The sequence below is a fragment of the Crassostrea angulata genome, chromosome 5 (assembly GCF_025612915.1).
Source record: "Crassostrea angulata isolate pt1a10 chromosome 5, ASM2561291v2, whole genome shotgun sequence".
Lineage (NCBI taxonomy): Eukaryota > Metazoa > Mollusca > Bivalvia > Ostreida > Ostreidae > Magallana > Magallana angulata.
The window spans coordinates 23,112,690-23,140,374 of record NC_069115.1 but is presented as its reverse complement, the minus strand read 5'-3'; the positions used below and the strand labels follow the sequence as shown (position 1 = coordinate 23,140,374).

At 31.7% G+C, this 27,685-nt stretch overlaps 1 protein-coding gene and 1 pseudogene across 5 annotated transcripts; one reads left to right on the top strand and one right to left on the bottom strand.

Moving 5' to 3' along the window:
• The window catches only part of LOC128183957 (uncharacterized), a 442,412-nt pseudogene that overhangs the window by 19,134 nt on the left and 395,593 nt on the right, over nucleotides 1-27,685 (top strand).
• LOC128183955 (uncharacterized) lies at nucleotides 13,063-26,049 on the bottom strand. Of its 5 annotated transcripts, none has more exons than XM_052853202.1 (11): nucleotides 25,998-26,049; nucleotides 22,568-22,636; nucleotides 22,254-22,479; nucleotides 20,764-20,880; nucleotides 20,560-20,602; nucleotides 20,253-20,398; nucleotides 20,049-20,105; nucleotides 19,886-19,916; nucleotides 17,325-17,397; nucleotides 14,896-15,181; nucleotides 13,063-14,745 (listed from the first exon to the last, which is right to left on the bottom strand). In XM_052853202.1, exons 2-11 carry the CDS (start codon nucleotides 22,604-22,606, stop codon nucleotides 14,525-14,527), a joined length of 1,239 nt encoding a protein of 412 aa, XP_052709162.1. In that variant the 5' UTR covers nucleotides 22,607-22,636; nucleotides 25,998-26,049; the 3' UTR covers nucleotides 13,063-14,524. The 5 variants fall into 5 exon arrangements, with proteins under 5 accessions (XP_052709162.1, XP_052709160.1, XP_052709161.1 ...); XM_052853200.1 differs by lacking the exon at nucleotides 25,998-26,049 and adding an exon at nucleotides 25,303-25,522; XM_052853201.1 differs by lacking the exon at nucleotides 25,998-26,049 and adding an exon at nucleotides 25,218-25,276.

Genomic DNA, 27,685 nt, shown 5'->3' with positions numbered 1-27,685 from the left:
TATGTATAAGGGTAAATATGACAAATATACCCGGCCTGGCACATCATACAATTGTATGTACAAGTCATTTGCAATTGCCACATGCAGTAAATACGTCACCGGTAATTGGTAATTTTGTTTGTTATAGAATTGATAGTTTATAAATCATGTACATACAATTACATGTAAATATTTAAACATATTGGAACGGCGCCGCGATCATGAAAACCTGGAAATTGCGGGAAATTGAACAAATACCCTAATAGTATCAATGCATTTAATAAAAGAAATGATTTCATTTTCTTTCTTACATTTTTATAGCTATGAATAAGATGAACGTATATCTACTCGGTTTAAATTTATTAACTACATGTCAGAAAGCCTACTATAGTGAACCTAACGGTTTCCATTTAGGTATAATATATTTTTGTTCACTGAAGACCAAGTTCCGTATTTCATTCTAAATTTTTTGGGGTTTTTTTTTTTCATTTTTCTTTCGAGAACAAAAACCGTTTTAATACCTTTTCTTTCATAAAGTTAATACATTTTGTTGGAAATTAAGCACAACATTGAATTAAATTTTTTTAATGGCTTAAAGGTGGCTTAAATGTAGCTTAAAGGTGGCTTAAAGGTGGCTTAAAGAAGTTTGGACATTAAGGACATATAATTTGTCCTTAAAGGTGGCTTAAAGGTGACTTAAAGATAGTCTTTAAGCTGCCTTTAAGCCATCTTTACGCTTTCTTTAAGCCACCTTTAAGCAATACATATAGCTTAAAGGTAGCTTAAAGGTGGCTTAAAGATCGTCTTTAAGCTACCTTTAAACACCTTTAAGCTATCGTTAAGGAGGACTTAAAGATGGTCATTCATCCTGTAATATGTTTCATTTATTTATTTATTTACCAAGTGGGAGGCATGTAAATTGACAACTATTACTTTATAGCATATATTGCTCTCAGAGTGGCGACATAATATGCATTAATCCAGTAATTTAAATGAATGGTATGTTGTTGTCTGACTCCTTCAAATCGTGAGACTAGCATTACAAAAAATGTCATTTTCTGATCATCTGAAATTATAAATTAAATTTGAACAAATGTAACATAACGTTCAGGGTTATGAAAATTTGTGAATATATCTGATGACGTTGCACAGAGTTTGATGGAATGACCTCTGATAATAGATCAAACTTAATACTTGCATAAGATAGTTTTAGCAAATGTAGGCAAATTTTGTTTCTTTTATTGCAGTAGTCACGATAGCAAATTTTTATGCATACATACGTTGTCAATAAACCTGTTTGACTGTACTATTGGAGAAAAATGAAGCAAAACATCATGCTTGTCTCTCCGAGACTATAACAGTCGATGCTAGATCTACAGTTTTCTTCTAACAGTCTGACGGTATCTCTAGACCCTTTCTCTAGAGATTTAATATAAACGTCATCTATGAAAAAATGACAATAACAAACCGCAAAACATCACAAAAATCCATAAAACGAAATACAAATTCAAAGCAGAGAAACACGGACATCCAAATAGATAGAGGTAGGATCAGGTGCCTAGGAGGAGTGAGCATCCTCTGCTGACCGATCACACCCGCCGTGTTCTCTTTGTCGTAATCGGAAAAAACCCTCGAAAAAGTCCGTAGACAATTAAGTATTGTAAAGTATGAAAAACGTCAGTCAGCATGCGACCCAGTGGAAGATTGTATTTGCCGACAAGGTCTTTGTATCGTCCACATCGATGATGACTTCAAACGAGACTGTTGATAGTCCTTTTTTATCAACTTGTTTGTCAGTAGCTTGCCTCGCCTTAGAAACTGTTCATACGAAGAGCATGTCCTTGCGTATCGATTCCAATGTCAGCTGTCATTAAATAACAATTTTTTTTTCGATTATAGTACAAAGCTTTGTGTTTATTTTATGACTGTCGTTGAATTATTACATGTATTACAGTGCTGCTATCCTGAAAGTTGACAAGGATAGGATAGGATAGGATGCAGGATGCACGATACATGATAGAAATATAAAAGTTAAGTTCTATCCTATCCTATCCTATCATATCCTGCATCCTGTAGCCAATCAGATTCGAGTATAAATTTCAGAGTTATTTTGCGAAACGAAACTTGACTAAACAATGTATTTTCAATGTCAATTTAATACGTTTTACAAGTTAAACCATTTAAAAATAATTATTATATCAAGAACGCGGTGCATAACATCAATGCGCGCTAAAATGTCGGCGCTTCATCTTTGTCCATTCGTACGCAAGTACGGAGTTACTGCGAGAATTCGTTGCAACATTTGACAACGTCAGAAATAGATTTCTGTATTTACTTCATTAAAAGTCTGCAAATTAATAAAAGCTTGAATTTATAAACGACTTATTTGGCATTTTAAAAGATAAACATGTATACAAGAAACAGACATTGCTCCACGTTTCATATAATTTCTTCGATGCCCAATAAAAGGGACGCATATTTTTGTCCGATATTAACCTGAACATATCGAATTAATAGCGAGCGCAGCTCGCCGGCGCGCAGCGCCGGCGCGAATCGAGCTCTACCGGCATGGCGTGTGTGAATAGAAAATTCGGACTAGTTGCACATTCATTTAACGGCTTTTTTTGGCGTCAGTAAATCGGACCAGTAATGCCTTGTTTTAATCGTCCCAGTAATTCCCTGTAAATATGGTTTCCCATTTCACACTCTCACGAGAACAAGATAAAAGACTATGTACATCATGCATTGTAAATAAAATAATTCCATTACATAAGACTAACAGAGTTGTCGTTCCTTCGAGTGACGTCACAATGGATTTCTTGCACATTGATCCCACAGAATTTTTCGGAGTCAGTAAATTTCGACCCACAATGCAATTTATCAATGTCGGACGATCTCACTAGACTTTATTCCTTCTCGCGAGAATCAAAGTAAAACTTTTGAGAAACAGATAAATTGTGTAATTTCATGAATATCATGCTTTTTAAGTAAACAAAACAGTATATTTCACTTAGTTTTTTTCCCAGGGTTTTTCAAAGAGACAGATGACACTTGACCGACGTCAACTTTGATGTCACAATAAGGGGAAATAAATCTAAGTAGTAATTGTAAATCTGCTGGAATAATATGTTTTACGGTGTGACCGTTGGGGCGTGCGCAGACGGAACCACACATCTGTCATCATTGTTACATGCAACCTATGGACTTGCCCTAACCAAAAAACTTGGGCTTTGTTTGAAAACTTTTACCGCCACAAGGAACCCAAAGTTATTAAACTTTTATTCCAATGGTCACTTCCTAGGCTTATACACTTAAACAAACTACCTCTGAGCATTAGTAAAATGTTAAACAGAATTATTTAAATATTTAGATAAACACAAAGCCGTTTTTTTTAATGTAAATACAATTATGTTTTATCATTCCTTTACCTTTTAATAATGATCATTAAAATCAGTAAACAATAAATTGTGTGTCTGTGTTATCTGTGTTTTAACTATTTTCCTCTGTGACATCAATTTTGTTTTTAATCTTTTCAATTTTTGTACGCTATATAAGCGTTGTAGACATGTGCCCTTTTTTAGTGTGTGAAATCCAATAAGGTTTGACCACATATGCAAACTATATAACAAATACATGTAGATATTTTAAAACAGTTTAATTCTTTTCTTTTATTTATTCATTACAAAATGACGTGGCTGCACGTAGATCTAATAATGATTAGACTTTTCTTTTTTAATAATTTTTTGTCACCTACCTTGATTGGATAAATATGACAATAAATTTAGCATGGAACTTGCATGTGTATTAATTTTACTATTAAGCAAAAAAAAAAAATAAATAAATCATCAAAACAAAACTAATCAGCCAAAGAGTCACCGTTAAAACTGATACTGAGTACTTCCTACATGTTGGGTGCGTTCAGAGTACTGCCGTTGGCTGACAAAATTACCACTGGTAATTTTTTTTTTACCATTGGTATGCCAACGGTACCAATTTTTGTCGATAAAATTTGCCATAGGTAGACATTTCTGCAGACGATCTAGAGCTTTGTAAGCCATGCAAACTTTTTATGACGTCACAAAAATGGCAGATATTGTGTATTACATTGAAGGCAACAGATTAATTTCACAGTTTTTTTCCCCCTTGAATCTTGTTGAAGCTGAACAATTCATTATAATCATTGTAACATGCCTGAAGTATAAAGGATTTTTTTTCTTTCCATATATGTAGGCACGTTGCAGGTGTTTGGGGACATTGGTTGGAATGTGACTGCCATCCAAAGCACCCAAAACATTTTGAAAATAAAGTTTTATCCAATTTTTGGTTTGTGATGTAGGCTATCTAACGTTATAAGGCCTTAATTTTTTTTCAAGGAGGAGAATATACTCTATGAAAAAACTTCCTTTTATAAATGTTCAGCCATATATAGAAAGTTTCCACAAAGCACCAACAGTTCTTTTTCAACAATAGGGGTAGGGGCCTTTGATTTGGATTGTCGTTGGCATCAACCATTGCATTTACTTTCAAATCTGTCCCTGGCAAAACGTTATCTAAATCATCGGGTGTATATGATAGTATAGTAATTTCATAGTGGTGACTCACTCTATACATGTACATGTTTTTCATAGATCTACGCACGTTTTGCAGGAGAAGAAAATATGTAAGAAAAAATGCTTTTCTGTACACCATTTATATTTCTGAATGTATCCTTTTGGTGCAAAATGATCAACGAGGCAAAAATATTGCATCTTGGTTTGACATGTTCCGCTAAATAATCAGCCATTGTTAACAAATGGTACACCAAAGGTACCATTGTTAACATTGATAATTTTTCCACTCTTTGTACCCCAAAACTCGTTCAGAGTAGATATGGGTCCATAGGCACCAATGGCATTATTTGTTACCATTGGCAATTAGGTATTGGTACCACTGGAAATACTCTGAACGCACTCGTTAAATCCAGTACAGATGCTTGATCCGCCTCTAAATGTATCGCGGGAAATTAAAACGCGAGATCTTTGTGACGTCATAGTTAACTTTCTTTTGCGCTCGACAGTTATCGTAAATTGTCGGACAAATTCGGGGAAGGAAATGACGTCATATGTCAGCAAAAGTTCAGAAAGGTACAGTTTTTTTTTACGTAGGCTTATGTGTTATTTACTTTAATGTTTTTAGAAGGATTTTTTATTGTTAAATGAAAATGATGTTTGCGATTTAGAGGTAAGAAGTTTCCGTTGAAACGCTTCCTGTTCCACCATGTTGCTATGCACTGCAAAGGATCACTGGGATAGTAGAACGTTTTCACGCGGGTCCACAAAATTTTCTTTGAACAATGTGCAGATTTCAACTCGAATTTCCTCCGTTCGTACACGTTGTCTATGGAGCTCGCTACGCGAGCGGCGCTTCGCGCCGCCTCGCTGCGCTCGCTATAAATACCAAAATCTTCTCAAAATCTTGCAAAGCTAAAGAATTGGGACATCTTTTTTTTTTTTTTAATAGGAAACAGTTGTAACTTGCTCTCATTTGGATGAATGCTCACATTTATTTTATTCACTATATATTTACAGTAATTAATTTCCAGGAACGTTTTTTAAAACGGGGCGCGGCAGCATCATTCAAAAAATATTTACAAGTAAAATGAAATTCTAATCCAGGTGAGGAATGGTGAGTGCCTAGTATGCATTTAGCTCTTTAACTGCTCAATGGTATCTTTATTTTCACATTTATTACATCCTCCCGGGGGGGGGGGGTCCAAAACCGATTTTCTTATATGATCAGCAATTATTTTTTTAATACGTAAATTATATTTTTTTTAAAACGGGGGGGGGGGGGGGGGCTCTATGATAAGTCAATTTTTTATATGTAAGTTTAAGAAAAATGTCTGCTGCAAGAAAAGAGGAAATAAACTGCAATAAACATTATGTTAAAATCGTTATTATTCAACAACATTGTAAAAACTGAGATAAATTCTATTTAAATAAATAAACAATCTTATAAATTATGAATTATGAAAATTTACAAGAAAAAATAGGTATGTTTATATTTTATTTTGCATTCAAATTTATTTACGTTACGTTGATACTTTTATTTTTATTGATGTTTCATAATTCATTATTTGATCAAATGCTGCGCTCGCCCCAACGGTCGCACCGTAAAACATATTAAATGTTAGCTAGCTATAAATGCTTTAGAATTTTTACTTTAAAAATAACTCCTAGTGGTTTAACTATAAACGATATAAACTTCCTAAAGGAATTATTTATTTTCAGATCGTGTTAACATTTATCGCCGAACGAATCGCTCGAATAATGAGAATTACGCTCAGTTATATGTGATAAGAAAATAGTTTGATAAAAATATGTGACTTAACAGTTCCTCAATAAGTGCATCGAAGTTATTTATCTGTTTTTTATGCATAAATATAATTAAATCAAAAATCTAATCGCTTACCTGTTTGTTTACGTTATTGTGTCCATCCCGCGTACGATTTAATTTTACCGTAGCAAAGGTAAGTAAGTTATCCCGCTCGATGAATATTCGGTTTTAAGATTTAATTATTCATTTTGAGTACTACATTAATTGATAAGATCATTTTATTTTGAAATTTCGTTTCATTCAACTTGCATTCCTATATTTTGAGAGTATGGGATAGGATAGGATAGGATAGAGCTTATTTGCAGGATAGGATGCAGGATACAGGATATAGGATAGGATAGGATAGTTTTGTCAACTTTCACGAAAGCAGCACTGTACTACATTCCAAATTGCGTCTGTATTTACATAAACATAAAATCTTTAAAGTATTTGACAGTTTGCTGTAGATCCGTAGAGGAAATTTATAAAGCTGACTTTGTTATTTTGTTGCATTTTAAATAATGTATCCACCCTCCTTGGTGCCTTGTTGTGGCTTCTGTAATGTGAACGCCAGCAGAGACGATCAATTCACTGTAGAGTTCAAGAGTTTTCAACTTTGCTGGTTTATTTTATTTCCTTATGAAAATGACAGAATTGGATAACTTCCGCGAAGTGTTACTTTGCAGGAAGAAATAAAAGTACTGTATAATGATCAAATTGTTAAAAAAAATACATTAAAGTCCTCCGGGATGATTTTCAAGATAACATTATAAAAAAAGTATCAAAAGATATATCTGAGCATCTGCATAAACATCTTACAGGATTCTTTTTCAGCGGTAACACAAAGAAAAAATTAAATATACTGAGCTTTGTAAAAACACTAGACTTTGACCCGTGCGTGCACGGGTTGACATTGGATATGATATCGGACATTTACGAAATAGATACACTGACACACCCTATTGTTGACATTTACATAACCGAGCTTTAAGCCTACAATAATGCTAATAAGGATTACGTTTACTTAGGGTTTGAGATTTCAAAAAATATTTTTACAAAGTTCAATATCTGAAGTCGAAAGTTGTATTAAAAAACAAAATAACAACGTTATAAACAAATATCGATATTGATATCCATAATTTGTTTATTTGAGAAAGATATGCTCCGACAAAGTTTGTATAATATAAAAACAGAGGAAATTCGGACTAATTTTTTCATTTTCTTTTTGTCTCTTAAAAACTTTCTGTTGCAATGTAATTGCAAAAGTTAAGTTTCTATATGTTTTTTTCATACCATTTTACATATTTTATGGTTGTATTTACTCGTCTATAAATTTATATCACTGGCTGGCACGCGATTGGAAAATCTTTAAAATACATAAAATCGATTCAAGATAAAATATCTCGAAATTTTGATCATTGACCTTATCTAATGTTAATTTCATCATAATACAGACAACATAAAAAAATTTAGGCAACCAACGGTTTGTACTTCCTATTAGTCAGTTTTTTGAGAAAAAAAACTCGATCAAAAATGGGTACAATTTTGGAAATTGATAGAGGAAATTCGGTCTAAATTTAACTTAAGATATGAGCTTAGAACAATTCAGTAAAATATAGAATTAGTAAAGCTATTCGTAATTTATCATTTCCCATCCTACAAATTGTTTTATTATTTCTAATAATTACAAAATAAAGAAGACCTTGAAAATGGTGAACAATTTTGACAAATTTTGACAATTTTGTCAAAAAACATTCAGAGATCACTAGCAGAAAAATTAGGTCATTGACCTAGTTATTTGAAAGTGAAAAATAACACCACAATAGTGGGGCTACAATATAGAATAAGAGGTTTTTTGTTGCTATTTGTGGATTTTGTTTCACCCCTGAGTAAACGTAATCCTTAATTTCACTTCACTCTACTTAGTAAGAATAATCTAACTGTGTCTCGGGACAGGCCTTCTTTACAGTTAAAATGCCTCTCATATACCCGTAATGTAGCAGAAAATTGCAGAATCGTTCCGAAACGATTTTGGAGAAAATTAATGAAGCTGCGTTGAAAATAACAGTCAAATTATTAATAACAAACCATTTTTATGCTGTGAATACTTTTCATCTAAAAATTTAATTAATATTAATGAAGATTTCAACAATTTTCACCAACGTTTTTACTCGCTTCGAAAATTTTACACACCATGTTGATATTCGAAAATCTCATAATTTTTTATATGAAATGCACTGAGTTAGATTTATCTCCAGTATTTCCTTTAATGAACAGAATATATGACAGATTTTCAATGAAAATTTACACGTATTTGTAATATAGTTCCTAAGTTTATACATGCAAGTGTGATATTGTGGAAACGTAAACTAAAGAGCCTCCCGCGATTTAGCGTGAATGTATGCGCATGCGCAAGATTGTAAAATTCAAAAAATCATCTGATTTCCGGATATTTAAAAGGAATTTTCGTTGATTATTAATTAGCGAAACTTGATTGAGAAAAAATAAAAACAAATTGGTAATTTTCAAGTACCAATGATGTTTAAAATATATAAAACCAAAGACAGTACTCTTCTGATTTCTCGGTTCTAAAGCCCCTAAATTCGAGTCTATTATTTCAATAAAGTAGTATAGATGGTTTAAGAGTTCATTAAGTTAATAAGATAAGAAAAATATTTTGATAAGCAATTTTAATTTCTATGTTGAAAAGTATTCATTATTACAATATTTTCTTTAATAAGTGTCCTTGGTATTTATACGAAAAGCAGAAAGAGGTAGGGGTGGATCACTCTGACCGCACCTTCTTTATGAACAAACATAATCTAATATGTTTCGTTTCAAATAATAGATATTTTGATAAATGCAATTTTATTTTTAAAAAGCGTTCAACCGTTTATTGAATTTAGAAAATTAAGTCGCCAATCGTGTCACATAGAAACACAATTTCCGCGTTATAGAATGAAAGGTCTGTTCTTTAAAGTCTATTAAGCATTTTACTTACAATTTTTAGTACTCAGTTACTCGGACGTTTTTTCGATCGAGTACCCGGGTACTCGGTAAAAGTGTAAATAAATATGAACATGTACATTAATTTGATAACTGTAAAATCTTGGTCACTTTTGTAATAAATAAATAATAAAGAAATAAAACCACATGATCTATTGGGAGGTTTCCCCGTAAGTGTGTTTCTGTTGTAAGAATTATTATATCAGCTTTGAAAGCCTTTGCCTTCGACCATTTGTAACGGCATGTAGTCAAACACAACCATATCAACAATCGCACGTGTAGTATCATCTGTCTCTTTTCCCGAGTATTAACGGCTTCTTTGAGAATTGACAAAATTCGATAAAGTCGGTTTTTTTTTGGAATTTCTGGCCTGTCAAATTCCTCCTTATATTTAAGACGAATTTGATTTAACATGTTTGTCGTTCCCCTCGTATAGGATAAGTTTACTTCGCACAGCTGACATTCTACGTTTTTTGAATCTTCTGTTCTTTCAAAATATTTCCAGACCTTTGAAGTAGGTGGCGGCATTTTAGGTATGTTCAAATTCTTTACTGTGTGCTATCTAATTTATATAATACACTAGTATATAAACGATGATCAGTGAAAAAAAATCATTAAAGTAAGCCAAAAATAAGGGTAGAAGACAGCCAAAGGTGAGAAAAGCTAGGTAACAGGTGCTTGGTCACGATATATAAACACTGCCACAGGCGATAACGGTAATTTAGCATATTTAGAGGCGTAGGAAATCCTAATTACTGTATGTATAAGTGCAATTGACATTTTAAGTTTTAAAACCGATGTTTTAATGCATTATAAAATAAACTTAGAAATATTTAAAAATATACATCCGAGTAGCCGAGTACCGATTTAAGTATTCGATACTCGGACGTTCGTTGACATCCCTAATCTATATATATATATATATATATATATATATATATATATATATATATATATATATATATATATATATATATATATATATATATATATAGGTAAATCCAGAAAAAATTCACAGTGGTCGGATAAGTTTTACTCGGACTTTGTGTTTTTATTCATTTAAGATTTATATATATATATATATATATATATATATATATATATATATATATATATATATATATATATATATATATATATATAGGATCTCTCGTGGTTTGCGATGGTATATGATTGTTATCTAACGAGTTGTGTGTTTTTCTATCCCCGAGCCTTGGCGAGAGATAGAAAACACACAACGTGTTGGACAAAAATCATATTCCATCGCAAACCATGAGAGATTATTTTTATCACATGTTTTACAGTGTATTTAATTAAACCTTAATCATTTCTGTAAAAATTACAATTGTGCAGCAAAATATTTTTTTTAAGGAAAACAGACAAATTCACACTTTGCAAACAAGGGATTGCGTTGTTCGCCATAGTGGGCTAACCTAAAGGCAAAATAGGAATACACCTACCTTCCTTTTTTATGCTACCAAACATTTTTCGTCTTGTAATAAAATCTGTCTAGATTTGACTTTTTCATTCAAGGTGTTGATAGTCCCATATAAGACATTAAAAGAGATGTTTGTAAAACACTTTTGCCTCCTCCTTTTGAAACATCTGTGAAGAAACTAAACTGGACATGATTGGATGTTTTCTGCGTCCAAGGGGCATTACTCCTTGTAAAATTGTTCAATCGTACCCAAAATTAGACTTGACCTTGATATTATCATGACTGACCTGAATGCCAAATTTTATTTCATATATTAACATCCTTTGCGAAGAAAATGAACGGAAACTGCAAATAATCGGAATTTTATTTAGTCCAAGGGACATAACTCTGTCGAAAATTGCTTGATCGTACCCAATATCGATCTTGACCTAGATATTATTAGCGAGCGCAGCTCGCCGGCGCGCAGCGCCTGAGCGAAGCGAGCTCTACCGGCAAGGCATGTGTGAATAGAAAATTCGGACTAGTTGCACATTCATTCAACGGATTTTTTTGGCGTCAGTAAATCGGACCAGTAATGCATTGTTTTAATCGTCCCAGTAGCTCCCTGTAGTCATGGCAATTTTGATCACTTCACACTCTCACGAGAATCAGCAAGACAATATAAAAACAATAACGATGTATACGACATACAGTCAGTGCTACCTCTAAAGTTCACCTCAGTACACTCTCAATCAAAAATAATCAAGTGACGTCACAAAAGTTTACACATTGATCCGATAGATTTTTTTGGCGACAGTAAATTTTGACCCACAATTCATATTACCAATGGTTTCCAACTTCACGTTCTCGCGAGAATCAAAGTAAAACTTTGGAGAAGCATATAAGATGTGTAATTTTAAGAACATCATGCTTTTTTAAGTAAATAAAACAGTATACTTCGCGTACTTTTATTTCTCAGGGGAGTTTTAAAGAGTCAGGCGACACTTAACCAACGTCAGCTTTGACGTCACAATAAGCACTGATAAGGGGAAATTACTCTAATTGAAGTAATTGACGTAAATCTGCTGAAATGACCATAATCCTCTCAAAATCTTGCAAAGGCTAAGCTAAAGAACAGCTGAAGAATAAGGACATTTCTTCAGATACAGGAAACAGTTGTAAATTGCACTCATTTGGATGAATGCTCACATTTATTTTATTCACTATAGTTACGGTAATTTCCTGGAACGTACACGTAGCATCGCCTTTTTCTAAAATCTTTGCAAGCAAAAAGAAAAAAATCATGAAAATTCTAATCCTTCAGCTCTTTAGCAGTTCAATGGTACCTTTATTTTCACTTCCATTTATTACATGCGGGGGGGGGGGGGGGGGGGGGGCATCATGTTCTTTTAATATGATAAGCCAATATTTTTTAGCGTAAATATAAAAAAAAAATATTAATTTTTTTTAAAGTGGAGGGGGCAAATCCATGATAAGTCGATTTTCTATGCGTATATTGAAAAAAAAAATGAAATATATTTTTTTTAACATGGTAGGGGGGGGGCTCTATGATGAGTCAAGTTTTATATGTAGGTTTAAGAAAAAATGTCTATACTGCAAAAAAGGGGGATGAACTGACGTTACAAGCACTTTAAAAGAGGCGATACAGTGTAATGAATATTTGTATATTAAAATCTGTATCATTCAAGAACATTGTATCTGAGATTAAACTTCTTATGAATAAATAAATTATAACAAATCTTATAAACTATGAAAATTGAAAATTTACTGAAAAATATGTATGTTTTATTTTTTATTTTTAGAATTTAAATTTTACGTTGTTAATTTTATTTTTATTGATTTATTATAATTCATTGTTTGATCACATGCTGTGGTCGCCCCAACGGTCGCACCGAAAAACATATTATGATTAACCTGTATATTAAATTTCATTTCCATATCTTCGTCCTATGCGAAGAAAATGAACGGAAACTGTTGGCGAACCGACGGACCGACCTATACCAACCGACCGACAGACAAAAGCTAAGCATTATGCCCTCTCTTCTTCGAAGAGGGCATACCAAAAAACCTGAAACATATTGGTGTTAAGTGACAAGGTTACAAACCTCTTAACTACATAGGCCACTGGGAAAAGTATGTGGGTTTTCCACGAAGATGGCTGACAAGGTAGATATTTTAGCAACGTTTAAATGAGTCTATACTTGTAAAGATATGATATACTTGTTGTATCTTGAAGTATGCTAGTAATGAAATATGCTTTTAAAAAAACCAGATAACAAGCAAAACATGACTATTCAACTTTTATTCCAAGACAAAAAATAATGTAACATTTAATAGCTTTTAAATTTTACAAAAAAGTAAATGTAAACTTTGTTAGATTAGATACAAAAGAAGGTTTAAACATATTAAATAACGTCATGGAAAACAAATAATATTAGAAACAAATCAACAAAATGCAAAATATTACATAAAACTTCACGAAAAAAAAATTTAATGCGCTATTTTTAGCTTTGTTAAATGTAGATTTTGTATTGGATTAAAGTCAAGATCTAGTAAATGAAAAGTGCTTACAGGTTTATGAAATTCAAGATAGAAATTCTGCTAATGATGCTTCATAACTATATTTTTGTTACATAGTGTGTACTGGAGCTTAAATTTTTGATAAACACAGTGAAAATCATGTTCTAAACTGTCATTTTCAATGAAAATGAAGGATAAATATAACAAATTTAGGAATTTCGTCCATTTTTGACTTATGAAATATACATGTATATTGAATGCCTACAATCTCTCCAAAAACGGCGTTAAACAAGCCCTTGACATCCTCTTTAAAATGATATCAAATTGAATATAGGTACCATGATTACTTTTCCCGTGATTAAATATAAAAATGTCAAAATATTGTTTTATTTTCTACATAATTCCTTTAAAGTCGTAAAAAACGGGAAAAGATTCATCAAATCAATTATGACGTCATAATGGTTCAAGCACCAAAAAGACAGTCTTGAATCATTTACTTTATCTTGACCTTAAATGATTACTTTTATATTATACAAGATACATTCCAGTACAAACATTGTATTAATATATATATTTTTATAGTCTTACAATCAAAAAGCCGAACAAAACGAAACTTAATTCCACCAGTCAGACAAAATTAATCCCCTCGGTATTCGGCATTTGTCAAAATTTCTGTTTTCAGGTCCAACAAATCATATGGTGTCCTCAAACCAACTTAATAACTGTATATTAAGTTACAATTGTGGAATGTGAAAAGTTGTAAATAATATACTCAAACATCTGTCGATCTGATATGATCTGATTTACAAAACGTCTTATTCTACAAGCAATTCGGCTAGCATGAGGGCTGGATGGTCGTGACCATTTTAAGACTAAAATCACCTCTCTAAGATAAAGAGCGCTGTACAAAGATACAGGGACATACTTTTTTTTTAAACTACTTTTTTATTGATAGATAGAAGAGTTGGATACTTTAATTACTAAATTATTGTTAATGACCATAAACATTATTTTTGCCATTTTACCAATTCGTTGATATCAAGCCTCCTAAAACTGTGTTCAAATATTTAGGTACATACATATATATATATAGCTTTGGACAACTTTGAAATTCACCAGTAATGGTATTGGTATACGTAGATATAGGAACAACATATAATTTTCCTTTCTGTTTCAAAGGGGTAACAGCTATTAGAAAACTCTGTAATAACTGTTCTACAAAATGTTTTAAGTTCTGTTAAATTCATATTCCGCAACGTCGACCATCATTTTGTTACACTTATTCATGTTTTCTACGTGTTGAAAGAATCGCTTTTCATCCGGAGATAACCTGCAAACTTCTGAGATTTTATCCAAATCCCATGGCGAAGAACATTCCGGACATAATAAATCTGTATCTGTGTGGTGAAATAGTCTATCTTTTGTCCAAGCAAGCAATGAATCAGCTGCTGTTTAATGAGAAAAAGGATTTACACAAGTAAATTAAGGCTAACAACAGCTCGTTGTGCTATACGTTAACAAAATATATGTAAAATGAAACAAAAAAATCAATAACACTATCAACCATCAATGATTAAAAAACCAAATAAATTACTAACTTCTTGAATGACCACAATCCATTGTATATTTTTTGCATGTAAACTCTTCGGATAAAACGTCATTTTCCGTATCATCATTGTCACCATCAACACCAGCTATATTGCTATCATTCATTCGATTCTGGTTTCCTATCATCAATTCAATGGGGAAAACTTTAAGAGTTTTGATTTCAGTGTCATCGTCAAAAAGTATCCCCTTTTCTTCATAAACTACAAATAAGATATCCTTTGGTATTCGAAGCTTTTTGGACAGCTTTCCTCGTAGATCACATATTGTCTTAATGCCCTATCACATAAAGACTAAATTAGAAAACGATGATCTCATTTTATTCTCTTCTTATAATTTTGTTTTATGTTGAATTGACACAAATGACATTTACTTATATCTACTTTTTTTATTACAAAAAACATACAAAGTTGTTAGATGAAATATATTAAACCTCCAGGGTGTGTCAAGAAAAAAAAGTAAACAAATTATAATATTCAGTTTTCTTTTAAATTGATGATTTTTATTAAAAAACAAAAGAATTGTTTATAGTGTTATGAATAATTTTACGTTTCTTTTAAAATTGTTTTAGGATATGATTTATTAATATGAGTTATTAAGTGTGATAATGTTCTTTCAACCTCATAGCTGCAAATAAATGTTATTATTAAACATTGTTTATTATTATTCCTCAGTGTCTTTTATCTATTTAAATCACGACGAATAAATATGCTACCCCATTTAACTGTAAAATAGTTTGTCCTTTTTGTCAAAGACGGGTAGTCATCGAAGCCTTCTTCCGGCATTATTTGATTTTACTCGCAGTTATCTTGGAACTCTTATAGTGTTATCAATTAAATTTCTTTACCATTTACCATACATCGCCGACAAATGAAATTATCTTTCACCTCGGGAAATAGTTCCTGTTTGGAGGGAAAATAAACTTGCTGTTGTTCCCGCATCGAGTAAATAAGTGCATAGATGTATCAATTCATAATTTTATTTTATATGACTGGTCATAATTTGAGCTGGTGTGATATGTTCCTGTTTCGAATGTTTAGAAGGCTTTGCCAGGTAAAACCTAATCATCATCCAAATTTTAATGTCGTTTGTCTCAATAAACATGTACTGTACGCAAAATACAAAACTAACACTTCTTTTATAACAAGAAAGGTACCATGCTTTCGTCAGTATCGGTGAATACACTGGGAATATATATATATATATATATATATATATATATATATATATATATATATATATGTATATATATATATATATATATATATATACACACACAGTAAAACACGCTTATAAGAAAGTCCCAGGGACTGGCAATATTACTTCGTTATACATGTAAGCGTAATTCGTTATATCCGTCAAGTTTACAACATGAAATAGAGACTTGGGGAATGAAATTCACTTCGCTGTAAGCGTCAATTTATTATAAGCATGTTCGCTATAACCGTGTTTTAATGTTTTTGTGTGTGTGTGGGGGGGGGGGGGGGGGGGTTGTGTGTGTGTTTTGGTTATAGTTTTGGGTGTGGATTTTTGGCTAGTTTACAAGAGTACGAATTGACAGTGTTTATTTGGTGCCTCATTCAAATTTGCTGTAAATTTCTTATTTTTATTATTCAATGTTTAGCTTGTAAGCAAAGACATGTTACTAGTTAAAGCAATATGAGCTGCAATTTTCCACAAAAATGTTAATTTCTACTAAAATGACCAAAAATATCATGGTTTATAATTTCTGTTAGCCTTATTTTTGTGGAAAAGCTGTTAAGAAGCCTTGATTGAAGCAAAATTGAATTAATGTCGTCCTGTACAAAAATTGAACTGCTATATGTTCCTTAGAAGAGAAATCTTTCTTCTGACAAAAACAAATGTTTTTATCAAATCTTATTTATCATAAAAGTTTAATATACATGCGGACTTATCATACTAGCAGGTTTTTGCAGCAAAATAAAATTCAAAGAAATACAGCTCATATTGCTTTTAAAGATGATATAATACAATTTGTCTGAATTTCCTGATGCCTGTGTATATTCGCCCATGTACTGGTTGTATTGCATAGAAAAGGAAATAGGATTTACCGAAAAAATTTTTTGGCAGGGTTATGTACACATGTATACACTTTCATATGTGTTCAAAATTCAGATAAACTACTGTTACAAGTAGCTATAATGAATAGAATTCTAACTTAACTAAAATCTTGGTCTTTATAATCTTTTTATTTTGCGCATTTTTTTATGAGATATATATATATATATATATATATATATATATATATATATATATATATATATATATATATATGTGTGTGTGTGTGTGTGTGTGTGTGTGTGTGTGTGTGTGTGTGTGTGTGTGTATTATATTCAATTTTAAACTCTTTTTCATGCATTGGTTAGGAATAATCGTATAAGAAAATTAAAAATCTCTGTACCGTTAAAGAGCACGATCCTTCTATATTTCCGGAAAGGTTTCTGTATGAAATCCTCTTTTTTGCTTCGTGTATGCTAGAATGTATCAAATTATGCCAATTGTTTTTATTGCAAAAAATGTATGTAAAAGAATTTGTAAAATTTAGTTAATTCGCTGATTTTCTTTATACAGGTATTCTATAATGTGATTTATTTTAAATGATTTGAGATGATTAACATTTAGCAATGATATGATTTAATAAATATTTCCTCTGGAAAAACAATTACAACTGATTTTACAAAATATAACTAGAAAACTGACCAGTCAGGAAGGGCCCCGCTATGACAATTAATATAGAGAAGTGAAAAAAACTTTGAATTCCATCCTCTTTATATTAACACTGATGAAAAATAAATTCCCGGCAGAAGATGTAAACAACTGGAATATATAGGATCTCGTGATTTGTAGTTGGATATGATTTTCATCCAACAATTAAAGTGTTTTTTTCTTGAGCCTTAGTGAGGGGATAAAACACACAAGTTAGAGAAAAATCATATTACTAGTATACTACAAATCATATGAAATTCTATTTATCCCATGTTTTATACACCACAATCAATGTTTACACTGTTTATAAAACTCCACATTATTTTACTTCATTATGCCTACGCAAATCCCATATTGTAAAGTCACAACTGTGGGATATAAAAAAAATCTCCAATGAGTCATATCCACGGGATGAAGGGGGTTAACATGGGATGAAATAAAATTTGTTAAAAACAAAGAATTGATACCAATGCAATGATACCTAGGCTTTGCCTCAACTTCAAACAAACATCACTTGCAGACACATGTGTACGGTAATACATATAACAGATAAAGACAGACCTTAGATGTTCTGAAACAGGCAAGATAATTAATCTCAGGGGATTTATTATCCTGCTCTCATCCATTTATTGAATTTAATCAGGGCTTACAGAAGGAACATCTTCAGGTACTATTCTTAAGTTTCCTTTAATATAAACATAGCAACCAAAAACAACAACAACACAAAAACATCCATTAAAAAAGAAAAAAAAAAGAATAAAAAAACTGATATCTGATATTTTTTTTTTTAATTTATTGTAATTCATATATATTTTTTTTTATTTTACAGAATAAAAGTATTTGGACTAGAATGAAATATATTCTTTATCAAATACCATCCTTTAAACTGAGGGGTAAAAATATTAGGGTGCAGCTCATTGAATGAGAGTTTAATTTGCTTCAAAACAAACATCAGTGCAGACAAAGGTGTTCATTAATCTCGATATGACAGAGATAGAGATAAGCCTCTTAATTTTCTGCAGCAGGCAAGATAATTAATCCCAGGGGATTAATTGTTCTACTCTCTCATCCTTTTCTTCTAAATTTACAATAAGATTTTTTTTTTCAGAAATGACAGAATGGGGTTATTATATGATAACCTGTTAAAATTAACAGCATTAAGGCAGAAAAAAATAAAATAAATAATTAAAAAATAAAATAGTGAAAAAGGATATCTTAATATATATCTTGATTTTAGAATTCAATAAAATTATCATAAATCATTGTGTATGGTATTTTAACCAAAATAAAATATGAATATTAATATATTTCAAATCCATATTTCAAAGAATGTACACACTACTACACATCATTCAAAATTGACCTTAACTTAAAAATAAAGTTCATTTGCAGACACAGCCAGTGCAGTAATTAATCTCAATGTGACAGATAAAGATAAAGCTTAGGATTTTCTTCCTGTGGAAGGTTAATTAATCCCAAAGGACAAATATTGCACATCCTTCCATGTACATTCTCAGCAGTTATCTCTCTTTGCCCATTCATTCTCAGCAGTTATCTCTCTTTGCCCATTCATTCTTATGCATAGTTAGGAATCTACCCCACCACCCAGCTCCAAACCAGAAGACATAGAGAACCAAACTTAGCATCAAAATATGTATTTCTGCCTACTGAACTACCATACCAAATTTGAACTTGATTGGGCAGCCATAAAAAAAGTTATTAGAAAAAAACAGGAAATTTGTGGACGGAAGAGTGACAGACGGACGGACAGAAGGACGGACGGACAGAGTGATTACTATAGGGCACCCGCAAATCCTTGCGGGGCCCTAATTACCGTTGCTATGATTTCATTTCAGGGACTTAATTTCAAGTTGTAAATCTCATTTCTTATTGTGAGTTACATGAATGAGCTGTTAAGAATTTGTATGCAGTTTTAATGACAGAAAAACACGCAAATAAAAATAACTCTTGGACCAATTTTCAATGTGAGTTTTCACTGGGGCACCTTCTTATTGTTTGTAATGCAAAGCCCTTGTAGACTTTAATTCTTGTTGTTTATCAAAACCAGGCAAGCTGGAGGGAACGTATTAACGAACAAATTTTGGGGAAAAATTTCACACTTTGAATGAACATCATTTAAACCTTGATGTTTATGAAAATCGAACAATTCAAGAAAACGTGTTTTATGTTCAAATAACTTGGACAGAATCAGAATTTTAATGACTTTATCAATACGTTTGATTGAGAAAATATTACCTTTTTGGAACCTCCTCTATGTCTTTTGTTTCTTTTGTGATAATTCAAAATAAAAAGTAAATAAAATATAATTTATATCTGTATATATAAATATATTCATAATTTTGTATAAACGATTTCAAAAAAGACTCCTAACTATTTCGTTTGAATGATTTAGTTTTACCTTTAGAAAGGATGATACTTTGATCCAATAATTCTTTACCCTCACTACTTTGAATGTCTGTAAAATCACGACAATTAACATGCATATTTGTATTCAAATAAAAAAGTATTAATTTTATAAACAATAATATAAGATGTATTTTCACTGTATTGAAATATTGGTCTTGCAACTTTTCTTCATCATAATATTTATTAGATTTCTTACCATTTTCTGTCCTTTTTTTACCACAACATCGTGCACATTCATAGCGTTTTAACTTGAATCCAACAAAGAGAAGGATCAACAAAGTCAAAACTAGCAATGCAACTATTCCCAAGAGAACATAAGTGATAAAGTCAGCAGCTCCGTTTCTACAAAAGTTTAATTTCTTTACTGCCTTTGCCTTTCATATCATTCAGTGAAATGAAAGATTAATTGGTTTAGATGTAAAGAAAGGCAAAGTACTAAAAATTACATTTACATAAAAATACGTGTTATGATTATCAACGACATATTATTGTAAGGGTCTTACTGTTGGTGGTTATTCAAACTTGCACCCCTGTAGCACATTTGGTCTAACATAAATTTAAGTAAATTTAACATGTTAATAGCGTATATTTGATTTGTTTTGATTTAAGAATTCGTAAGTATAACAAGTGTAATTGCTTTTAATTCTTGAAATCTTAACAACCGTTTATCAATTGTCAATTCAAATTCGTTACATTGAAAAACTTACACTTGAAAGATTCATTAGATAGAAACCTTGATGGACATGGAGGATCAAACTTTGTACAGTCCAAACCAGGGTCATTGATGATTCTTTTGTCTACTTCGCTGAACCGAGCACAATAACCTACAACAATATACCTGAAACCACTCTAGCTGTGTGTATATATATATATATATATATATATATATATATATATATATATATATATATATATATATATTGAAACACAATAAAATCCACAGTGGTCGGCGAGTTATAGATAAAAATTGAATAAGAAAACACGAAAAACGTTCAATATAGCTTAAGCGCTTTCATTTTAAATTTTTCAGAAGCTATATAATTATATAGCTTCTGAAGATTTTAAAATGAAAGCGCTTAAGCTATATTGAACGTTTTTCGTGTTTTCTTATTTAATTTTTATCTCTCTCTCTATATATATATATATATATATATATATATATATATATATATATATATATATATATATATATAAGCATTGAATCATTAACTTTTGATATATAGTCTCATAACTGCAGCGGTATGTGCATAAAAATGGAGTAAAGCGCGTTAGCGTGTTATGAAAATGTGTATGCTCACACCGCTGCAGTTTTGAGAATTTTTCTTACAAAACAAATGAAATAATGCTTATATTTACATTTATTTTAACTTCTTTTCTTGTCTGCAAATATGATTAATACCAAGTAAAATTATATTTTATCATAAAGGTAAGTTCTTATTAATTAAAGAGCCATGGTAACAGCCACAAGCGTGAACTTTGATTTTCGCTTGTGACGTTGCATTTTACCGCTTTCAACGTTTGTGACGTCATCAATAAACTCGTCATTTTAACCGTTCAGTAGCATGTGTGTGTTACAATCTTATTACTGCAGTAATTTTCCACACATTTTACATACAAAAAATATACAATTATGAACGATATGAAATGATCAATAGATTGTATTCTTTATATTAAAGATGTTTCATTGGCCTGAAGAAGTTCCTCTTTTCTGTGCTTCCACTCAGCTGCATGTGTTGGGAAAAAAAAACAAATCACCAGGCATCATCTTGTCTAGCAAGGACTGCCTATGAATCTTTTTTAAATTATTCCACTGCTAATTTTGAAGCCACTTTGCTTGGTCATTGGAGAGACTGTTATTTCTTTGAGACATCAACACATCTTGTGTGCATTCATGTAGTAAGTAAGTACTAAGTATAATTGGGAATATTATTTAAGATCGCTCAATATTATTTTAAAAATCTAGTATGTGTGGCATATTTAAGCCTTTCATGTACATGCATGGCTTGCCAACCTCTAGCTTTGAATGTGTCATTCTAATCATCATATGCATACATATTCATTATTTAATTTGTTTGTTTAATTGTTTTAAGTTATTTAAAATATCATCTCTTTCACCATTCATTGACAATTCATTAAAAAAAACAGGTCACAAAAATTACAATGTACATTGATTGAATGAAATCGCACAAGCACTTACCTGACAAAAACCAAACAGGTGCACACACCTCTAACAGCTGCGTTGCTTCCTGGTTTAAGACGCAATGATAAACAAATTGATCAGGCTCTGTGCAACTTTGAACTTTCCCCAAGTCATTACAACTTTTCCTTTTCGCTGCTGAAACCCATTCAGTGGCATTGGAAGGACAGTGGGACACAACTGATAAAGTGGATATGGACTCAGGGCACACCATCAATACACATTGCTAAGAATACAAAACATGAAATTAATATACAATTTAAAAAACAGATCTTTATATCTTTAAAATAAGTTTAAATCAAGCTTGAACTTACGGGAAACGTTAAACCAAAAAAGATGATAGCAGACAACATATCAAGTTCGTCCTAACTTGCTAGAACACACTGAAACAAAAAACACGGGTTGTTAAACTCTTATTAATTTGATTTACATATATGATCTAAAATTTTAGTCATTAAGTGATTAAAATTGATAAACATGTAATTGTCCGTCGAATGTTGTTATAAAAATGAGTCTGCATGAATGTATTATTATAAATAATTTTTTGAAAGAAAAAAGGTTTGTGCAACGCATCATTACACATTATTCATATCTACCTTTAATCGACAAGTTGATTGTTAATTATGAAACTGTTCTTTTGCTTACCTGAATCAAATTTCAGTTACAAGGGTCTACTTAAATAAATTGAATATATCGGGAAAAATACTGCATAACCAAGTTTAAACAAATGAATTCCATCAAAACAAAACATTTTATGCTATGTTTATTCAGATCTAAATGCTTAATATTTGCTTAAAATAAGTCCCTCCTATTTATAATGTGTGGACTGCGATGAAATTGGTTACTAGGTGGATTCTGGAATCCTTTGCTGCAATGTTCCATAACAGGTAGCGCCAGATTATTATTTTTTTTTTTTTTGCAAATTTTCAGACCAGATTAATGAAGTGTAAACAAAGTAACAAAGTAACAAAATAACTATCTCAGAAACTGCGTTAAACTTATGGATGCAAATGTCATACAAAGTTAATAAACCTATACTTTTACCACCGCAAAGAATAACTAAAATGTCAAGATGTAAACAGTCTTGTAACTGTTTTGTTATGCCTTGCAGAAATTCCCCGTCCCCCACTTAATACAGGGTCCACTAATCCATAGCACTATTTTAACCCCAATCAGTTCATAGAGGCCCGTGTTCAACCGTTAGACTTCGCTTTAGATTGATAGATTCTCGTGTGATCGTATAAGAAAAAGTTAGCTGAGGATCCCTTAGGTTATCTTTTTAAAATATCCCATAGAGTAAACAAAGATAAAATAATTCAGCATTGTATCTAAAAAGTAGCAAGTATTTCTACCAAATTCTTCATACTTTTATCAACGATATCAATGAACTTTAAATGTGCGTTGACTTGGTCTCAAAGCAATGCACTTTAAAAAAAATTGAAGTTCGCAATCTTTCAAAGTGCGTTGTAACATAACTAGTATTGCTGAGAAAAAAAATACCTGCTTTAACAGGCTGCTTTTTGTTTCCACAATGCTTACAAGAATTTTTTTTTTCTAAATAATTCAATATCATTTTATGATATTATTGCTGCAAACTGACAAAAACATACTTGAAGATCAGTTTGTCGATATTAAAAGAACAGTTTTTAGGCATTACAATATATTGTATTGTGATTTTAAAAAGATGTTTTATTACATTAGCATTCCTTGTAAAAACTCTTGCATACACATTATCCACATCAACGTTATCTTATTCAATGACATTGCAATCAATAAAAATAAAATGCTATTAAATAACTTATATGCTTCAACTAAAGTTGCTAGGAATTCATTTTGTCAAACATTAGTGTTGAAATTCTTTAAACACGATGAGTTATTCATTAAAAAAAAGAATAAAAATTAACGAGATTTCATTAAGAATAAAAGTGTTTTTGAAACAGTACTGTATTGTTGATAAGAAAAAACAAATCGCTCACCTGCGCAACGACAGTTATGATAAAAGTTTGCCATGAACTAAGTACATGTAAATTGTTATGATGAAGAAAAATGCCCCATGGCCCCTGGGTCAGGGTTTCTGGTGTTCGGACGGGGACTTCATGATTATATAGTGAAGATAACTTAATACTCCGTACTTTGAAAATCTTCTCCTCTGGGTACTATGCCCGTTTATTCCCTAGCAGTGTTGCAGAAGAAAGTAACTTTTAGATAACATACGATATGGTAGTTGGGTTGCCTTAAAACGAAGGCTTGCCACAATAATGATTATAAGATTAGTCGTATTTGGAAGAAAAATACTAGTTGGTGCTGATTTCAAAGGATGTAAGGTATATTGTTCGTCCTGCACATGTTTAAGCTGGGGCTTGCCAAGGATAATCATACTGCCTTTTTCTTAATATTTGTAGGCCAATTATAATTGACAATCATTTTAGAGAGGAAAACTTTAACGTCATATTTTCAAATTAAACCTCCCAACTCTAGAATTATCTGGATAACAAACCTCTCGACGACACGTTACAATTGAAGTCATGTATACTTGTATAAAAATAATTTTGAAACAGGAAATCACACAGCTAGCCTTCATTTTTACATTACTTTCTCAACAAATAATTGAACGAGTATCAACTATTCAAAGGGCATGTTAATTTAAAATGTTACAATTCTTAAAATAATATTCTGTTTGGATACTTCTCATTTTAGACGGTTACTTTCGATATAGTAGTATGCAAATCTGAGAACGAGAATGATTTAGCAGTCACCATTACGAGAATAAGTTGTGAATTTTTTTTTTTATAGGCTATAATCCAATATAATCTTGATCTTATAATACATTCCATAAGATTTACACAGAAACAGTTAGCATTCAGATTTAATAGCTTAATGAATTAAATTACAACTTTTAAGACTTTTCCTAATTTAACCTAGAGGTAAAACAATTTCCAAAGAAAAATATTTAACAATACATACCTCTGTATGCAATTGATATATCCCGACGCTAACAACTCATATGAACTGTAAAATTTCTCTTTTTTCTTCTTTTTAAATAGCTTACCTGAGGAGTTATCACGTGGTTTATCAAATGCAAATTCTAAGTATCACTAAACTCAGGTATCCGTCTTTTCTCGTTTGAAGGTCAGTTTTGTTACAAAGATGACAAATTGATATTACGCATTTAGTGTTTTCTTGCGTCGTTCGTTTTTTGTTATTTACTGATCATCTTACGAGTTATTGTTGAATTACAATTAAGGAGTGTTTTTAATTCTTACCTAGATTATCCAATATAACCTAGTTTGAGGCACGCTTTATAATTCGGGAAGTAAGAAAAAAGTAGTTCCGGCTGTAGGGTTGTCAAGGGGGTGTGGCTACAAACATGTAGCTAACCAGGTTATGCAAAATTAGTTATAATTTCCTGTGTGTTTAGCAAATAAAAATGCTTGTTTAAAAATAAAATTAAACTATATAATATGTTTTACGGTGCTACCGTTCTGGCGAGCGCAGCAAGAATTACACATACCTTGCATCATTGTCAACTTATAGTTTTATTTAGGTATCAACGAACATCAAAGAATTTTTGAGAGAGTATTGCTCTACAAAGTATACCAAAGGTACCAATTTTAAAGGTTATGATACATATAGCGCAACCCCCTTCCCAGAGAGAGAGAGAGAGAGAGAGAGAGAGAGAGAGAGAGAGAGAGAGAGAGAGAGAGAGAGAGAGAGAGAGAGAGAGAGAGAGAGCAAGCCCGGTACCTGATTGTAGGTGTGTAATTTCCCACCTTCAAATTTAATGGTCTGACTATATGCAATATCTACATAATTTTTTAACTGTTTATTTTTTTTCATTTTATTGCTTTTTATTTATTTCAAAATGTCCTATTGTTTATTTCTTCCCTACTCATGTATGCATATATAGCTTAAAAATGGATCGATATGACAGTAAAGTATGGCTCTTGCTAATGTATATACATAAAATCTCTATATTAAAGAAATCAAAAACAAATCATACGTCAATGAGGCAGGTATCGCAGTGTATACTGAAATAGCTAGTACACGCATTACAGATGTTTGATCCACCTCTAAATTTATCGCGGGAAATATAGCGCGAGTGCACTGTGACGTCATCCATGACTTTGTTTGTCTTTGTTTACGTTTCTCGACTCAATACGGAGGTATGGAAGCATGTAACAAATCTTTTGAGTCTCGCCAAAGCATATGCGGTACTCAAAACGTGTCTTCAAACTTTAAGTCACTGTAAATTACGAGTTAAAAGTCGGCCATTTTTGGCATAGCACCACGGGTGAAAACATTAGAGAGCATTATGGGACGTAGACAAAAAATTTTGTTTGATGAACTGTGGGTTTAGCTCGTTCTTTTTCCCGCGCACACTGGTTCTTAGAGCTCGCTTCGCTCGCTATAAATAGACAAAGTCACACAAGTACATAACCATATCTTAGGTTGTGTGCTTTATTATTTTGTTAAAGCATTTTCTGTTTGTAAATAATATCTATCTACATAATCATTTCATGTTACATTCAAATGGCTTGGAAAATGTAAGATTTTATTTCATGATTTCATTGCAACCGAGTGACATGGCGACGCAAGGTGTACGTTCATGAATGTCAGGCTTCTACAGCGAAATATTTTGAATATTTTGAAGTATGTGGCTTGTACAAAGGTTGTAGTCATAGCGGCGATGAAAGAGAAACATGGCGGATAATGCCTTTTACGAGTATGAAAATTCCTAATACAAGTAATGTTCAGCTTTTAAAACTATTGAATGATTTCAGAAGGCACGTCCTGGCTCTTAAAGTTGTAAAATTTATAGAAGTCATAATGTTTGTTGTCAATAGAAATGAACTATATACGTGTGCTCCTTAACTATTTGTAACAACACCATCGTAGGCCACGGAATTTCAATAGATAACGCTACTTTCAACAGTGTAATACATGCATATAGAAAACCGTAGTAGGTTAAAAGATGTAACGTATACATGATCATGTAAAAGACCCATATGGGTTCAACTCCATATATCATAAATAACATCGGACTGAAATGTCACACTTTTATTGGTTTACACATGACACGTGACTGCGGGATATAATTTAATGTTCGTCTAGTGAATATAATAATTATAATAACTGGCAATAAGGCTAATGCTTCGCTTACTCATTGCGACATTTTATAATATTTTATTGATAAATCGTGTTCCTTAAGTTCTCAAAAAATTTGAAGTACTTTTAAATAAGAATAGTTGCTCTTTGTATAATAGTCACATTGTTGTGTATGTAGCATATTTGAGATTTGCTGAAACTTCTGCGGAGGAAAGAAAGAAAATGTTTAAAATTGAAAAGGAACAAACCCGTTTTCGTAAACAAGGGTATAGCAAGGATTTTCTAAGACAATTTGAAAAGTGAGATTGTTAACTTTGAAGAGTTTT